This window comes from Triticum urartu, chromosome 2, assembly GCF_003073215.2.
Source record: "Triticum urartu cultivar G1812 chromosome 2, Tu2.1, whole genome shotgun sequence".
NCBI lineage: Eukaryota > Viridiplantae > Streptophyta > Magnoliopsida > Poales > Poaceae > Triticum > Triticum urartu.
In genome coordinates this window covers 734,897,040-734,913,202 of record NC_053023.1, presented here as the reverse complement: position 1 = coordinate 734,913,202, position 16,163 = coordinate 734,897,040, and the positions used below count along the sequence as shown (strand labels likewise).

Sequence of the window (16,163 nt, the reverse complement as noted above, 5' to 3'; positions counted from 1 at the left end):
TGAAACTACCAAACAAAATTGGAAAACACGAACATTTTTCTTAAATTTCCGAATGAATTTTGAAAGAGGAACATTTTTCAAACTCCTAAACAAAATTTGAAAAGGAGAACATTTTTTGAATTTTGTGAACAAAATTTGAGAATTATGAATATTTTGAATTTGTGAACTGGAATAAATTTTGAAAGAAAGGAGTTTAGATAGCACAAACATTTTTTAAAACTGAAGAAAAAATTTGAAAATTTAGAACCTTTTAAAAATCTCAAACAAGTTTGGAAATTCGAACATTTTTTCAATGGATGAACAATATTTTTAAAACCGGTGCATATTTTTCAATAAGCGAACAATTTTTTAAACTTCGAACAGTTTTGTAAAGAACGAATATTTTTTACATGAAATCAAAATTTGAATTGTTTGAAATTTTTTAAAATTGTAAAAAATGAAAAAAGTGAAGAGGAGAAAAAATAAAGAAAAGAAACAGAAAGAAAAAAGGTGAAAAGTAGAAAAGGAATGAAAAGGAAAACATATAGAAGAAAAAATAAACAGGAAAAAGGAAAACAAAAAAAGAAAAAGAAACAGAAAAAAAGTGTTAGGAAGCTCCTAGGAGGTTTCCAAAATCGGAAAAAAACGGCTGGGAACAAGCGAGAAGGTTTCTAAAACCGAAATCTTCGAAACATTTTACGGCCCGGCCCACGCGCGAACCCTCGATCGATTTCCCTGTGCGTCCGCCTGACAACTTGCCGCAGCGAGCGGCAAATAGGATATTCCCACCAGCTCTGCCTGCACGGCCACCACTTGGGCCACAATCTCCTGGGCTGTCTGTACGGACCGCACAGCTCTAGGGCGATATTTGGTGTCAGAAGTTTCATATTTATGCAAGGGTACAATGGCGACGACTGCGGCTCTAGGGCGCTTGTTCTTAGGGGCACTTGCACGAAGACTTTCCTTTTGTTATTGACATTGGTCAAGCTGGCTCTAGTAGGTAAGCGGCGACAGCAGTGCGTCAAGACTTGTTCACGGCAATAGTGATTGTTTTGTGGTCTTGGAATCTCGATGTATTTATTATATTTGTACTTTCTATAAACTTTTATAATATATTTATCCTTTCTGTAATTTTTTTTCATGGAACGATAGTAGGGACATATTCAGAATATAGTAAAATTGCCCACGTTCCACAATAAACTTCCAGTAGCAGCGCATTGGCTCTTTTGTAGGAGTACGTGCTCGCAGGGTAGAATAATGACACTGTGCCTGCGTGTGTATTTCTTGTGCATGGTTCACGTGAGCTCACAGGGCCCCGTCACCACACAGGTTCGACGAACCTACAGGCTGGCAGAGCATGATGTATGCACGTGCAAAAATCCAATGAGATGCATGCACCACTAGAGGCTATTACTAGTTTGGTTCATGTGCATGCATGTGTTTACACGTTAGCAAGAATTTTGCTTGGATCCTGAACGATTTTGGTGTTTCTCACGAGCGCATGGAGCGCGTGGGGTGGCTCGCCGGACCGCGGACCAGCCAGGTTTGGATCTACTCCCTCCGTTCCGAATTACTTGTCGCAGGTATGAATGTATCTAGATGTATTTTAGTTTTAGATACATCCATTTCCGCGATGAATAATTTGAAACGGAGGGAGTAATACACAGGGGAAGACCCCGGAGAAAATATCATGTGATACCAAGCATCACATGATATTATCATACCATGTTTCAGAACCCAGATTTCTGTGCTTCAAAAGAAAATTAAAAAAAAGAATTATGAGTATTCACAAGACATATATTCACTAGCCCTGAAAACTTCAGATCCAAAATCGAAACACACATTGAGAAATAAAAAAGACAAATTCTGCATGAATAGTGTCACAAAGGCCAGAAGCAAACACGGCACTGTTCACATGTGGATTTGCCTTTTTTGTTTCTCCATGTATATTTCAAATTTGGACTTTGACTTTTTTAGGGATGGTGGACTTGTGAACATCCAAAAAAAAATCAAAAACATTTAGGACATAAACTTTGAGTTTTGAAACATGATATCATGGTATCATGTGATACTTGGTATCACAGGATATCTTCCCACGGACCTAGAACAAAAATATCCCGGTGTTCACTTATACATCATATATATAATAGCACACTCAGCAACTCAAAATGTATGGTAGTAAGATTCCTTACCAAAATGAAATGGTTCACTTCGGCTTGAAATACTAATTGATTATATAAAGTTCAACACTAAAGCATACAAACTCCGAATAATGAAAATAAATGTGATCGGACGACGACATATGACAATAAATCCTGATTGCCTACAAAAGAAAAATCACTTAAGTACATACTAAATACATTTGTGCAATAATTCATAAATTAAGACATTAAGTTAAGAGCATTGCCTTTTTAAAAACCCTCTATGTTCTTTCATGGCCTCAAAGTGATCAATGATTGCATCACTGGTATCTCCTCTCATGATTTCTTTCTCCACATAGAAAATAAGGTTGTGGACCAGAGGCCACCGGGCGGCGAGTTGTGCGGGTGGAGGGAGGAAAGGGGAGGAAACTGGAGGCCATCGGCAGCATAGCCGCTCCATGGCCAGACGGCGGGGGTGCATCGCCCGTGGAGAGGAAGGGCGTCTCAGCCGCTAGCACACGTGATTAGTAAGGATGGGTTAGTTGTTAGGTTAGGGGATGGGTTAGTGGCTAGTTAGGATTAGCTGGGCCACTGACCATCAGGCCCATGTGATTAGGTTAGCTTAACTACTTATCAGTTTAGGGTTAGATCACTCACTTGTGGGCCGTCCACTGTAAATTTGTGAAATGTTTAAAAACCAGGGGAGTTTTATGAGACTGGCGTATGGCACCCTAGATGTCATAACGGTCAATATGACGGAGCTGAATATTGTGCCATGTTAGCCCAGACTTGTGGGCCATCACTGCCATAATTGAGTTTAATTTTGGCTGAACCTGTAACTAACTAAAAGTTGTAGTTTTTAGGGGAAAAGTAAAACATGGTAGTAGCCCTGCGGGAAACATTGTCAAGTGAATATCTCCCCTGGTTTTAGCCCTTCAACTTATGATGAATATCACCCCATCAGTCTCCAAACAAATTTGGAACTGTTAACAACCAATGCACCTTATATTGTGGAATGGAGGGAATATTTGCAATGCTAATGCAAAAAATAATAGTATGTCTATAGAAACTCCTTTCGAGTCCCATGCATGAGAGATGAGCCCGTGATGTTTGTTTGGAAGTACGCATGCATGAGTGAAAGCAGTCTGTCGACTTGCAAAAAGAAGGATGCCTCACGTAACCAACCAGCATCGTCTGTCTCCATGGCACGCGCGCACGCTTTTCTCGCCATGCATCCCGTCCCCGTCCACCACCACGGCGGGACCAGAAGTTCTTCAGCATCGTCACCCTAAGCACTAGCACGTTTTTTCTGTGGGTGCGGTCGCCTCCTTCTATCCTCATCTTATATATAATCTCCATCTCCGGGCGGCTACTTCACCTCACCGAAATCCTCCGAAGCAAGAACTCCGCTCTCCTCCTCCTCCTCCTCCTCCTCCTCCTCCTCGCACACTCTGCTGGACACATCGGCCGGTAAGGAAGCACTAGTACTAGCTTGTTGTTCTACGTACAATTTTGTTCTGTTTTTCTCTTCGTAAATTGAATGCGAATCTTCTCTCTTCGTGCTGCTGTTTGTTTACGCATTCGTGTCCTGCGTGAACGCTACTACTCCAATCCATCAGTCCGGTGCAGTGCATTCACTGTTCGTTCGACTGTGTATCATCTTCTTCTTTGTCCTCCTAGACCATCTCTTGTTTTCCAGTTTCCAGTCTGTAACCAACCGACTATGGAGTAGGACCTGATTAGCTTGCTTTTGGGACATGGGAGCATCCTTGTTCTGAAATTGTGAACCTTCGGTGTTGTAGAACTGTGCTAAAAACTTACAAGGAAATATTAGCAAACCCTGAGACTGTCTATGTATCTGATTAATTACTGCTTAGTCTGTGCATGTAACCTCTTACATGGAAAAATGGAAGGTTACCTGTTAGCAGACACCCATTTCTTACAATGGTAGCACATATTGATTTCAAATCCTAAACAAAACAGGGAAAATCTGGTTCATGTTTTATTTTTCCTGGATCCATGTGAAATCTTTCTTTTGGTACGTGGAACTCAAAATATTTATCATGTTGCTTTGTGGGAATTCCATCGTAGGCTCTTTTTCCTAAAAAAACTATTAAATGCCACATAATTTCTTTATATGGAACGCAATGCTTTTTTCATGTTCCGCTCTAACTGGTATTATCGTGTACACTTATGATACTGCCAACATAATTGTTTTTTGAACAGTCCACTTTTTTCAGGCGTCTCACTACATTTAAACACGCAAAATGCCTCGAGGACAAGCTTCTTCAGTGTCAACCCACGAGAGGCCTAGAGTTGATGCGGCAGTCGTTTCTGATAAAGATAATGGCAGGCATAGGAGGAGCGCTTATTTGTTGCTGGGATTGTTGATAGTTTTCCTTCATGGGTCCTGGTCAGTTTACCGTATGCAGTTTGCAAATCTTCCTTTGCCCCTAGATGCTGAGCAGGCTGGTAAGCGGGGGTTCTCAGAGGCTTCTGCCCTTAAGCATGTGAAGTACTTGACAGGCCTGGGTCCTCATCCAGTTGGTTCAGATTCCCTTGATCTTGCTGTGCAGGTTGTCCTTTCAAGCTACCTTGCTTTCGCATTTTCAATAGTTTTTACTTACAATTTCAGTCTTTAGACCAATTATAAAATTTCTGTCAATTTTATTATGCATTGATATATTCTGAACATGAGGGGTCAGTGATACTTTTCTATTAATAAGTTGGAACTAGCTGTTGTCTGTTGAACTGTTGATGCTAATTGTAGTGTTTGGGTATAATAACTACTCCCTCCGTTCTTAAATATAAGTCTTTTTAGAGATTCAAATACGGACTACATACGGAGCAAAATTAGTGAATCTACACTCTAAAGTGCGTCTATGTACATCTGTATGTAGTCGGTATTGAAATCTGACTTATATTTAGAAACGGAGGGCGTAGAAAAGGGAGTAAGTGGAGAAGAAATATAAGTTAAAGTGAGGAGCCAACTAATTATTTCTTGCTCTTATCTTTCACTTTTACTTTCCCATCAGGACGTGCGATATTTTTGTTGGAACTTATAATTTCTCTACTGTATCTACTTTTAGTTGCACTATCCGTCTTGACATTTCCATGCAATAGTATGTATATGCAGAAGCAGAGAAAATAAAGAAGGCAGCTCACCCGGACGTTGATGTTCAACTGGAGCTATTCCACACAGACATTGGTGCAAACCGTTTAGCCGGGGGCCTTTTCAAGGGAAAAACAATCTTGTATTCAGACCTTAAGCACGTGATTCTCAGATTTGTTCCCAAGTATTTACCGGAAGCTGAGGAAAATTTGATTCTTGTCTCTTCTCATATTGACACAGTTTTCACAACGTAAGGCTCCGTCTTCTCCCTTACTGGGCAGCCTTGCTTCTGCTTTGCATTATGTAATGTTAACTATATGCTTAATCATCAACACATCAATTGGTTACCATCAGAAATGAAGGGTTTCCGCATGCCTTTTTGACACGAAATTGGTTCGTCATATATTTAATTTTGTAGAATGTACTAATATGCAACAATCCAACTTGGGTACCACATTATGAGCCTTCAATTGAGGAAGGGGTGGGTGCTGAGAGTGAGGTAAAAGAAATGTATGCGAAATAAATGACATTAGACAAATATATGGGCTCAGTCGTGCATTGTTCTTTAAGTATAAGCAGGAGATATCGAGATCTCACATTTTCTAAAGATAACTTGACAGCACATGAATGTTGAACAAGAATATAGCTTTGAGGCATGTTTGGGAGGAACAATTCTGTTGTTGATGATTTTTACAAGTAATTTAGACAGATATTCAGACTGTTCAAGTCTACATCTAATGTTATTAGGATGTAATTTAGCGGCAAACTAATGTTTATTTATTGCAAATACATGTACTGTAGCAGACCAACTCTTGTAACAATTCTACTTTTTTTTTTTGCTTCCGCATTGTCAGTTTTTGAGAGATAAAATGAATCTAACTTCTATCTTTTTTAGGGGAGGTGCCGGAGATTGCAGTTCATGTGTTGGAGTTATGCTAGAGCTTGCACGGGGAGTGGCTCAGTGGGCTCATGGGTTTAAGAGTGGTGTCCTATTTCTATTCAACACAGGGGAAGAAGAGGGTCTTGTCGGGGCCCACAGTTTTATAACTCAGGTCACTATTTTCATTTGTCACACATATATCATGTCGAACTGTTACATAGGTCATTGTGGTTATGCTCCATAATGTAATTTAATAATATTTGTGCAGCACCACTGGAGAAACTCAGTACGTTTTGCTGTTGATTTGGAAGCTATGGGCATCGGTGGGAAATCAACACTTTTTCAGGTTGGCCTCACGTTTTGTTTTCACAAATTGTTCTGGCATTTATAATTGTAACAGTCGTGTACCTGTTTCTTATTTTAGTTTGTTTAGTAAATAAGGTTTTTGAACATTTTACACAAACCATGAGTTACTTTTTTTTGGAAATGGAGGTATACTCCCGGCCTCTGCATCATGATGATGCATGCGGCTTTTTTATTAAAAGTCTAGAAAGTATCATCATAAAGGGACGTGGAGTTTCTACACCCAGGAGCAAATGCTCCTGGTGTGAACAGTAAAATCAAATAAATTCAAAAACAATTTAAAAAATTCTGAAATTTTTTTGTGCCATACTTTCACAAATGTTTGTTATGCCTACAAAATTTCATCGCAAAATCACATTGATGGAAGGCGTGGTAAAAAAACAAAATCAATGCTCTGAAAATGTTACTTACAAAAGCATTTTGGAGCTCTGATTTTGTTTTTTTGGCACGCCTTCCACCAATGTGATTTCACAATGAAATTTTGCGTGCACATCAAACATTTGTGAAAGTATGTCAAAAAAAATTTCAGAATTTTTTGAACATTTTTTCTAGTTTTTTAATTTTACTATTCATACCAGGAGCATTTGCTCCTGGGTGTAGAAAGGTACTTCCGATCATAAAGGTCTTACAGCTCGCAAATGAAGCAAAGTCATAGCACAAAGATCTGAAAAAAAGAAAGGGCCTAAAAACAACCGATACGGTGATAATAAGGACAAACTCTCTAGCCCTCTATCCTGTTATGCGAACGCCATCCGAACTGGTTGAATATAGCCCGAGCCACCATCTCCCGTTGGTTGCACCCAGTAACCAAAGGCTTCCTGGAGTCCATAGGAGTGAGTAAGGACCACATACGGATCCAAGCTGTAGCTCTGAAGATAACCTGCAAAAAAGTTAAGTTGTGTTGTCTGTTAACAATCATATCATTTCTGCAGTTCCATATAGCCCATAGTAATGCACATATTCCAATCCGAATACGAGCTGCCGTGATCTGTTCAACCCCAGCTAACCACATCCCAAACAAAGACGCAATATCTACTGGGGGATTAATATTAAAAGCTATATGAATCGTTCTCCAAAGTAACTTGGCAAGTGGGCATTCAATGAATAAATGTTGTATTGTCTCATCTTGAGCACAAAAACAACACTGCGAGTTGCCTACCCATCGCCTCTTAAGTAAGTTGTCCTTTGTGAGTATTACTTGCTTGTGGGCAAACCACATGAAAATTTTAATCCGCAAAGGAACCTTAACCTTCCATATATGAAGTGACCTTGAGAGGGGGCCAGAATTAATCAAATCCGTATAAAAGGATTTCACCTTAAATATCCTATTTTTAGTTAACTTCCATTGTGTAGAGTCCGGCACGTCGGAGGGTCGAACTTCAATCAATCTCCGAACCAAGTGCATCCAGGCTGTCCATCTCGCACCCACTAATGTACGTCTGAACTGAATATTCAAGGGAATAGTTTGAAGGACGATACCTATGTAATCTTCCTTACGTTGCACAATATTGTAAATGGTAGGATATTGTAAGGCCAAAGGTGTCTCTCCTAACCATGTATCCTCCCAAAATCTTGTTGACATCCCGTTGCCAACCAAGAATTTGACCCTACGAAAGAACATATCCTTCGTTCTCATAAATCCCTTCCAGAACGATGAATCAGTTGGTCTGACGGTAGTCTGGGCTAGCGTTTTCGAGTGCAAATACTTATTGCGCAGGATTTGAGACCACATGCCCTCCGGCTCTGTCCCTAACCTGTACAACCATTTGCTCATTAGACATTTATTCTTAATTTCCAAGTTCTCAATACCGAGACCCCCTTGGTCTTTAGGTCGACAAAGGATATCCCATCGCGCCAGACGGTATTTCCTCTTGGCCTCATCAGACTGCCAAAAGAATCGAGATCTAAAGAAATCAAGTTGCTTTTGGACCCCTTTCGGAATTTCGAAGAACGAAAGTAAAAACATTGGCATGCTAGTTAGTACTGAGTTGATCAGAACTAATCGACCCCCATATGACATCAACTTGCCCTTCCAGCAGCTGAGTTTTTTTTCAATTCATTCTTCAATACATTTCCATTCTTTATAGATAATTTACACAAACCATGAGTTACTTGGTCGCTAATGCATCAGATTGTTTTCTTCGGTTCTTCAATTGCTGTGGATTCTTCAAGTGTTATCACAACATTACTTCTGAACCTTTTAAGCTTAGCTTACTATATTTGTTCATATAACAGGGTACTCACCAATGGGCTTTGGAGAGCTTTGCCGCTGTAGCGAAATACCCATCTGCTCAGATAGCTATACAGGTAAAAAAAAGGAACAGATTGAGTAGGAATTGATTCAGAAACCTTAGAAAGAACGGTTTGAACAGTTTTTATTGATTCTCAAGTTTGCTGTCTTAGAACGAACAGTTTGCACTTTCCATAGAGGTTCCTTTACCCTGTCAAATACAGATCTAGCTGTAGAAGCTTGAGTGATCTTCCTGTTCCAAATTATTGGGTTAAAAGTAAAATTATATTGTGGCCAGTAGCATGGAACATTGGATTATAGCAAATAACAGTGGCAATTTTGTCATGTTTCCAGGAACTCTGCAATCAGCTCAGAGCAAAATGGAGTGATTTTTATCCACTGTCAATTTGAATTTTCCCAATTTAATTCACCTTTTCATATGGAAAAAATGACATGATTGTTCCTCATCCACCCCACACACACTTGTTTGGTGCTAACACCGAACTTATAGAAGAAATATGAAGTGATATCATGTTGCTAGAGTGAAAGGAGACGGTTCGACCTGTCACTTTACTCAACCAGCATAGTTCAATTTTAGCGTGTCTCCGTAGCTTGCAAATAGGATATAACCCAAATTTGTAATTGCAGGATATTTTCAATTCTGGAGCAACAAATTCTGCTACAGATTTCCAAATATATCTTGAGGTTGCTGGTCTTCCTGGCCTTGATTTTGCATATACAGATATGACATCTGTGTATCACACAAAGGTTTGCTTTCATGACTTTATATTTATATATGCACAATTCCATATATTCTGCATCAGGTGGTAGAAGTTACTTTGCTCTGTTTTGGGTACTGTTTTGAATAATTATTTTTTAGTTGTTTGTCGTAATGGCGCAAATGATGCACCGTCGGAAATATATCGATTATGCACAACTTTTTCATGTGTGGAACACTTTTCCAGATTCGTTACACTTTAAGCAACCTAGTAGATATTTCTTTTCTTAAGCACACATCAAATTATGTGTCTGGGTATTAAGAAGAGGATGCCAAGAAGGCACAAAGTATAGCTTGGCCAACGGCCAACAGAAGGAAACTGATTTACAGAAACAAAGCAAAATAAACACAATGAAAATAGAAAAATAGCTAAGCTAGGTCATGTCATGTTAGTAGTTTATTAGATACTGATGACAAAGATTTAGCTTATGTTCTATTTTTTTATAAACAGATTGGATTGCTACGTACATATATAAAGCCAAATTTCTAAAGAAAAAAAATGTTACAGACCCTCAGTCCATTAAAATTCACCAAGTGTATTTTTTATTAACATAATAACAAATATATCTGTATCAGATACTCGGTGAAAGAATCTACTGGTTACTTTCCTGTTCGAAGATCTAGAGATTATGGACCTTGAGATTAAGCTATGTTACTGTCATTGATTTACCCTTTCCAAACAAAAAGGAATATAGTGAGTATATATGTACTCTGAACCAAAAGTAGCACTTTGATATAAATAGGTTAAAGGCGAACACATCACATGTGAACTTCACTTCTTGAGGATCCACCTGATTGTTCACGGCTCCTCGTAGAGGGTGAATGCGTGATTCTAATTCCAAATTGTACTGTATATCCAGGCATTTGTTTCCTACTGTGAATTGATTAAAATAATTTCATTGCCATTAGATTGTAAATTAATTATGTCTTTCCAACAGAAATTAGAACAAGCTGATAGTTCTAGACGTAATTTTAACTTTGATTAATATTGGGAGTGTAACCAAAGGTCAAAGGAATATATATGTGGTGGCAGCTTCAATCTATTTATTTTAGTACCAAGCATTTTCGTTGCCTACTCATGATTTTTTATTGTTATCTTTTGTGCAGAATGACAAAATGGAGCATCTTAAACCAGGATCCCTTCAGCATAATGGAGAAAATATGCTTGCCTTCCTACTCCATGCTGCTTCATCACAAAAATTTATGGAAGATGCACACGAGGCAAAGCAAGAGAGCGTAGAGCAGAAGAAAGCTATCTTCTTTGACATTCTGGTATAACGATTACAATATTTTTGTTATCAAATATTTGATTGTACCATGCAATATCTAGTTTTTTCCTTAAGCTAAGAAAGCACATGTATAGATTTCGATTTTCATATGTTCCCGTGGGAAATTTTTGATCACTACTCTATGTCTTCATATGCCAATTTTTCACATAATGAAGGACCATAATAATTTCACCAAATTTTATAATTTAGAATTGTTAAGTCATGTAGTAATCTAGGAAACAGCAAGACCAACGAATGATTTGTAAATTGTTTATTACCAAAAAATTGTTGTGAAATAAATACGAATTCTTTGGACCAAAATATTTGTGAATTTTGATGTTCTTGCAAAGTTAATTTGATTGGATGGCAAGATAAAATAGGGGTATGGGTATAACTGAAGCAAAGAAGAGAAAATAAATGTCTCATATTTGGTCCTAATAGAAATAACGCTATATTTTACATCATATATTACTTTGAGAATGAAACAATTCTGATATGAGTTATCCACCTTTGATGTCATGGTTCTTTGATTTTGCCTGTTTAGAGCAATGGAATGGAGTCATCTAATGTTTTTGCCTGTCACCCCCTATTCCTTACCTCCTTTTTAACTTCATGATCATCTAGAGTGCCATGGTTCTGTGACTAGGTCATACCATGACTCAAACTAAATATCAGAATTAGGTTTGAAGCTATGATTAGATGTCCATGTGCTCCTGGCATTATATGATTCTTCAAAAACACTCTAGTGCTTTTGATTATTGGTGTTGTTTGACTTGGCTGACATTAATATGAACAATGGATTCCTGCAAAAGAAAACTTAGATGATTATATAACCAAGGAGAATACGCAAATAATTCTAGTATGTGTTCAGATGTGTTGGTGGTATCTTAAAAAATAGATAGCATATTTGTCTACATATACATATATACATATAACAAAAATGATTTAGTTAGCACGATTTTTCATATTCAACTGAATATTACTTTGTTTAACCTTCTCACTTGTATGTTATTATTTTTGCAGGGCAAGTACATGGTGGCCTATCCGCAACGCCTAGCAACCATGTTTCACAACTCAATAATATTCCACTCACTTCTGATATTGGGAACATCATTGCTTATGGGCAGATGCTCTGTGCTTGTGTCCCTCGGAATATCATGCTTGAGCATTATTTTGACGCTGATATTTTCGATCTTCTTATCAGTTGTGGTTGCATTTGTCGTGCCACATATTTGTCCCTTCCCTATCTCATTTGTTGCAAATCCCTGGTTAGTTATTGGCTTATTTGGTTCACCTGCATTGCTTGGGGCATTCATTGGTCAGCACATTGGATTTATTCTCCTGAAGAAGCATATTGAACAAGTGTATTCAAGAACAAAGCCAGGTCTAACTGGTAATAAGATGGATCACATTGTTGGTCTAGAAGCTGAGAGGTGGATTTTCAAATCTGGTTTTCTCCAGTGGCTCATAGTTTTGATACTTGGAACCTATTTTAAGGTCGGAGCATCCTATATAGCACTCATCTGGCTTGTTTCGCCTGCCTTTGCGTGTAAGTTGGGGTGACTATCTAAGAGTTAATATGTTGATATTCACCTTGAGTATTGATGGTTGTTGTTTTGTTGTAGATGGCCTTATGGAAGCAACACTATCTCCTCTAAGGTCACCTAAACATCTTAAGGTTGTTACATTGGTCCTGGCTTTAGCTGTGCCAGTTGTGTCATCCGCTGGTTTGGTTATTCGCCTGGTTGATGTGATGGTTGGCACTATTGTACGTGCAGATAGGTAAATATCTAGAGTCTGCAACGTCCAAACTTGTTCTAGATTTTCTCACTTGCTATGTTTGTTAGGACATGATTAAGCTTATAACTTAAATTCTATTAATAGAGAGTATTGTGCCAGTTAACCTAAGTTAACTGAACTAATTTCAACCTTATTTGCACTTATATGTGCAGGAACCCTGGTGGACTACCAGGCTGGTTTGGAAATGTAGTCGTTGCTGTTGCCATCGCATTAGTCGTGTCCTTTATGTTTGTTTATCTTCTTTCGTATGTCCATATTTCAGGTAAACCATATCATGCTTTATCATCACATTTTGCTTCTGTTACATAATATATCAATTTCTGTTACCTTGTACATATATAAAATTTGATTTTGCTTTGATTGTGACATGTAGTGTAAGAGGTGTGTTGTAATGACTGTTTTGCCGCTCGGACATGCATCAAGATACTTTGTTATTTTGGATTAAAATAATGCCAAAATGGTGCTAAATCTACAGGCCACCAAAGGTGACCAAGAACCCAAACTAAGAAACAACTAAAAAACCAAAAATGTCAAGAAGCTTCAAAGCCAAACTAATCAGAGGAATGATCATAGGTTTGTTACGACTTTGCTTTTGATGGTTAGAAGAAGGCTCTGAATCTTGCCCTATAACATTGTTGTACATCTATCATTACATCCATTTTTTATATTTCTCCAATATGTACATACATCTGCCTTCTGTTTCACACATCACACACCCCAAAATAAGTTGATATCCGATATATGTTTTCTGTAGGTGCGAAAAGAGCACTTCTTTCTGTGTTATGTGCATCCTTTGGTCTTGCCATTGTACTGGTATCAAGTGGTATTGTTCCAGCATTCACAGAGGATATTTCTCGTACTGTAAATGTAAGCACTGCTATAACACCATTTGATTGTGTTAGTACTCCCCCGTTACACAATAAAGTGATGTTTTGGATGTCTAAAGTCAAACAATGAAAACTTGCACCACTGGTATTGTTTTAAATATCCAGGTTAGGAGCTTCAAAATCGTATGCATAAATTTGTCTCAAGGATTACTTTCAAAACAAAATACTTATAATTTTATTGGTTGTTATAAATATATTGCAATAGATAATGGTCAACGTTATATTTTGATGATCGTGTTAATACACAAAACGTCACTTTTTCATTGAATGGAGGGAGTATGAATTTATCTAGACATGTACTATCCTAATATTTTTGGTCAGTGGTTAACTATTTTGACTCTTTTGATGTTGTCATACGCTTTCCATAAATTTTGATCATTTTCTATGTCTGTAACCTGGTTTTTTAACAGTTCAACACTCTTTTGCGGATACCAACAAAGAATGCACTCAACACATATCAAAATATAAGTTATTTCTAGTAGCTAGTTTCTCCAAACAAAGAATTGGAAGTAAATGCTTATCCCTTCCGATTAAAATATAAGTTGTTGTAGTTTTGTGGATTAGAATTAAGGGGATGTAAGAAATGTCTTTTTTGCCACTCAAATGTTCCCACAAACAATTGATTATATTATATTTCCATTACCTTTCTAGTATCATTTCCCTACTTGGAAATGTCAATGAAGAAATCATGAAACACATTAAATTATCTCAAAATTTTCATATGCAACATTTGTAGGATAGTACAAGTAACATGATTCACTAGCCTTCTGATGTATGTTCTGCCTAATTTTTTGCCTGGAATTATGAGAATCTTTCCCCTTATTTCCATTATCAAGCTCATACTATAAATGATACTTATTTGATGATAATTGTTTCACTACTTCCTCAGGTTGTGCATGTTGTTGATACTACAAGAATGAATGATGGAAGCACAGAACCATTATCCTATGTATCATTGTTTTCGCACACACCTGGAAAGTTGACACAGGAATTGATGGAACTTAGAGGGGAAGAATTTTCTTGCGGAAGAAATATGACAATTGATTTTGCGACATTTACCATGATGTATGGCTGCAGGAGTTACAAACGGAGCAATATTGGGTGGAGCAAATCAGAAGTTCCTATGCTCCATGTTGAAAGTGATTCTTCTACTGATGATGCACGTAGAACAATAGTGTCAATTGATACTAAGTCATCTACTCGTTGGTCGCTGGCAATCAATAAACAGGAAATTGATGACTTCACTATTCATGGTAAGCTACAATTAACTAGATTGATAAATCTAGATGGACTAGATAGTTATTATTTGACATCTTATTGACCTTTCCATGTATTATTTTACTCAGTGGACTCGAATAAGTTGGTTCATCTGGGTGGTAAGAGTGAGGTCGATGGATGGCATACAATCCGCTTTGCAGGTGGCAAGAGCTCACCAACAAAATTCGAGTTAACCCTTTTCTGGTCAACTAATGGAACACATGCATCTGCAAAAGAAACTAAAGCAGAAGACTTTTCTCCTTTGGTAAAACTAAGAACGGATGTGAATAGGGTTACACCAATGGTTGATACGGTTCTTGAGAAGCTTCCACGTTGGTCTACACATTTCGGCAAGTCTACATCTCCTTATACATTGGCTTTCTTGACTGCTCTTCCTATCAATATTTAGGAAAAGTACATTGTTCCCCTAAGTTTTAGTCATTTCATGTCACAAGCTTAACTTTCAAATCGAATAATGGTTGTAATAAAGATTGTATTTTCACATGGGGGAGAATTGAATACACATCCAGATTTGAGACATTCTGCATTGTCGATTTGTTGTTTACTGTTCCAGTCCAAACTTCAGAACAATGTCACTTTGTTCATGGGACATGTATGGATGCTAGGATATATACTAAGGTCTATCCAGGTCATGCATGCAAACACACACTCACGTGTGAGATCAGACACGCTTGACACAAAGTTGCATCGAGTAACCCACACTTCCTAGGAAGAAGACTACACAGAGCACTTCTGTACTTAGTGGATTGAAGTTTTTAATTATTCATGATCACCAGAACTCAGAAGGACACAAACACTCTCTATTAACTATTAAAATTTAATGGGAGAGATAACTTTGTATCTGCACCACTCACCCGGGCGATTATGGAGGCCACCTCACCGCCACCTAGAAAGCTCTACATCATCGCGCTAGCCAAACAACTGTTGTCGAAGGAGGCCATCGGTGATGACAGTGGTGGCGGCTTGCCTTTCCATCCCTTCCCCTCCCCATCTCATGGGTGGCTTCCACCATGACAATCTGCACCGCACACGCAGGATCCGCCTTTGTTGTGGCGTGGAGTTGGTGTGTGGCATTGGGCCTGCACACTACAAGAAATATGTCAACTTATGACCTTCTGTCAGTGACCCTCGAAGAATTGGTCATAAATTTATGACCATTTTAGACCAATTAGTCAAAAGCTGTTCAGGGGGCTCCAAACCCTAAACCATTGCGACCATTTTGGTCAGAAAGGTCGTAATTTCCTTACACGAAATGGTCACAAAGCAAACAGTGCTAGTCCGCTGCCTTATTTCTAGTTGTTAATGACCAATATAGATGGTCATAGCCTTGTAGATTGTGGTGGATTGTGATGACTAGGCGCCATCTCATCAGTTTTGCCTATGTGTCATGTCCATGTGGCAGTTTTTGCCCTAGGTTGTGAAGCAACCTATATTTCTATCATTCCCA

The 16,163-nt window shown here is 38.2% G+C and overlaps 1 protein-coding gene across 2 annotated transcripts; it reads left to right on the top strand.

Moving 5' to 3' along the window:
* The first annotated feature begins 3,470 nt into the window (after positions 1–3,470).
* On the top strand, positions 3,471–15,235 carry LOC125540297 (endoplasmic reticulum metallopeptidase 1-like). 2 transcript variants are annotated; one of them, XM_048703903.1, is made up of 14 exons: positions 3,471–3,590; positions 4,347–4,696; positions 5,244–5,482; positions 6,128–6,284; positions 6,381–6,458; positions 8,711–8,782; positions 9,354–9,473; positions 10,591–10,755; positions 11,775–12,300; positions 12,377–12,533; positions 12,704–12,813; positions 13,306–13,418; positions 14,328–14,691; positions 14,785–15,235. In XM_048703903.1, the coding sequence occupies exons 2-14, from the start codon at positions 4,388–4,390 to the stop codon at positions 15,102–15,104; spliced, it is 2,730 nt and encodes a 909-aa protein (XP_048559860.1). In that variant the 5' UTR covers positions 3,471–3,590; positions 4,347–4,387; the 3' UTR covers positions 15,105–15,235. The 2 variants fall into 2 exon arrangements, with proteins under 2 accessions (XP_048559860.1, XP_048559861.1); XM_048703904.1 differs by having other exon boundaries at positions 3,486–3,590; positions 4,361–4,696.
* The last annotated feature ends 928 nt before the right edge of the window (positions 15,236–16,163 follow it).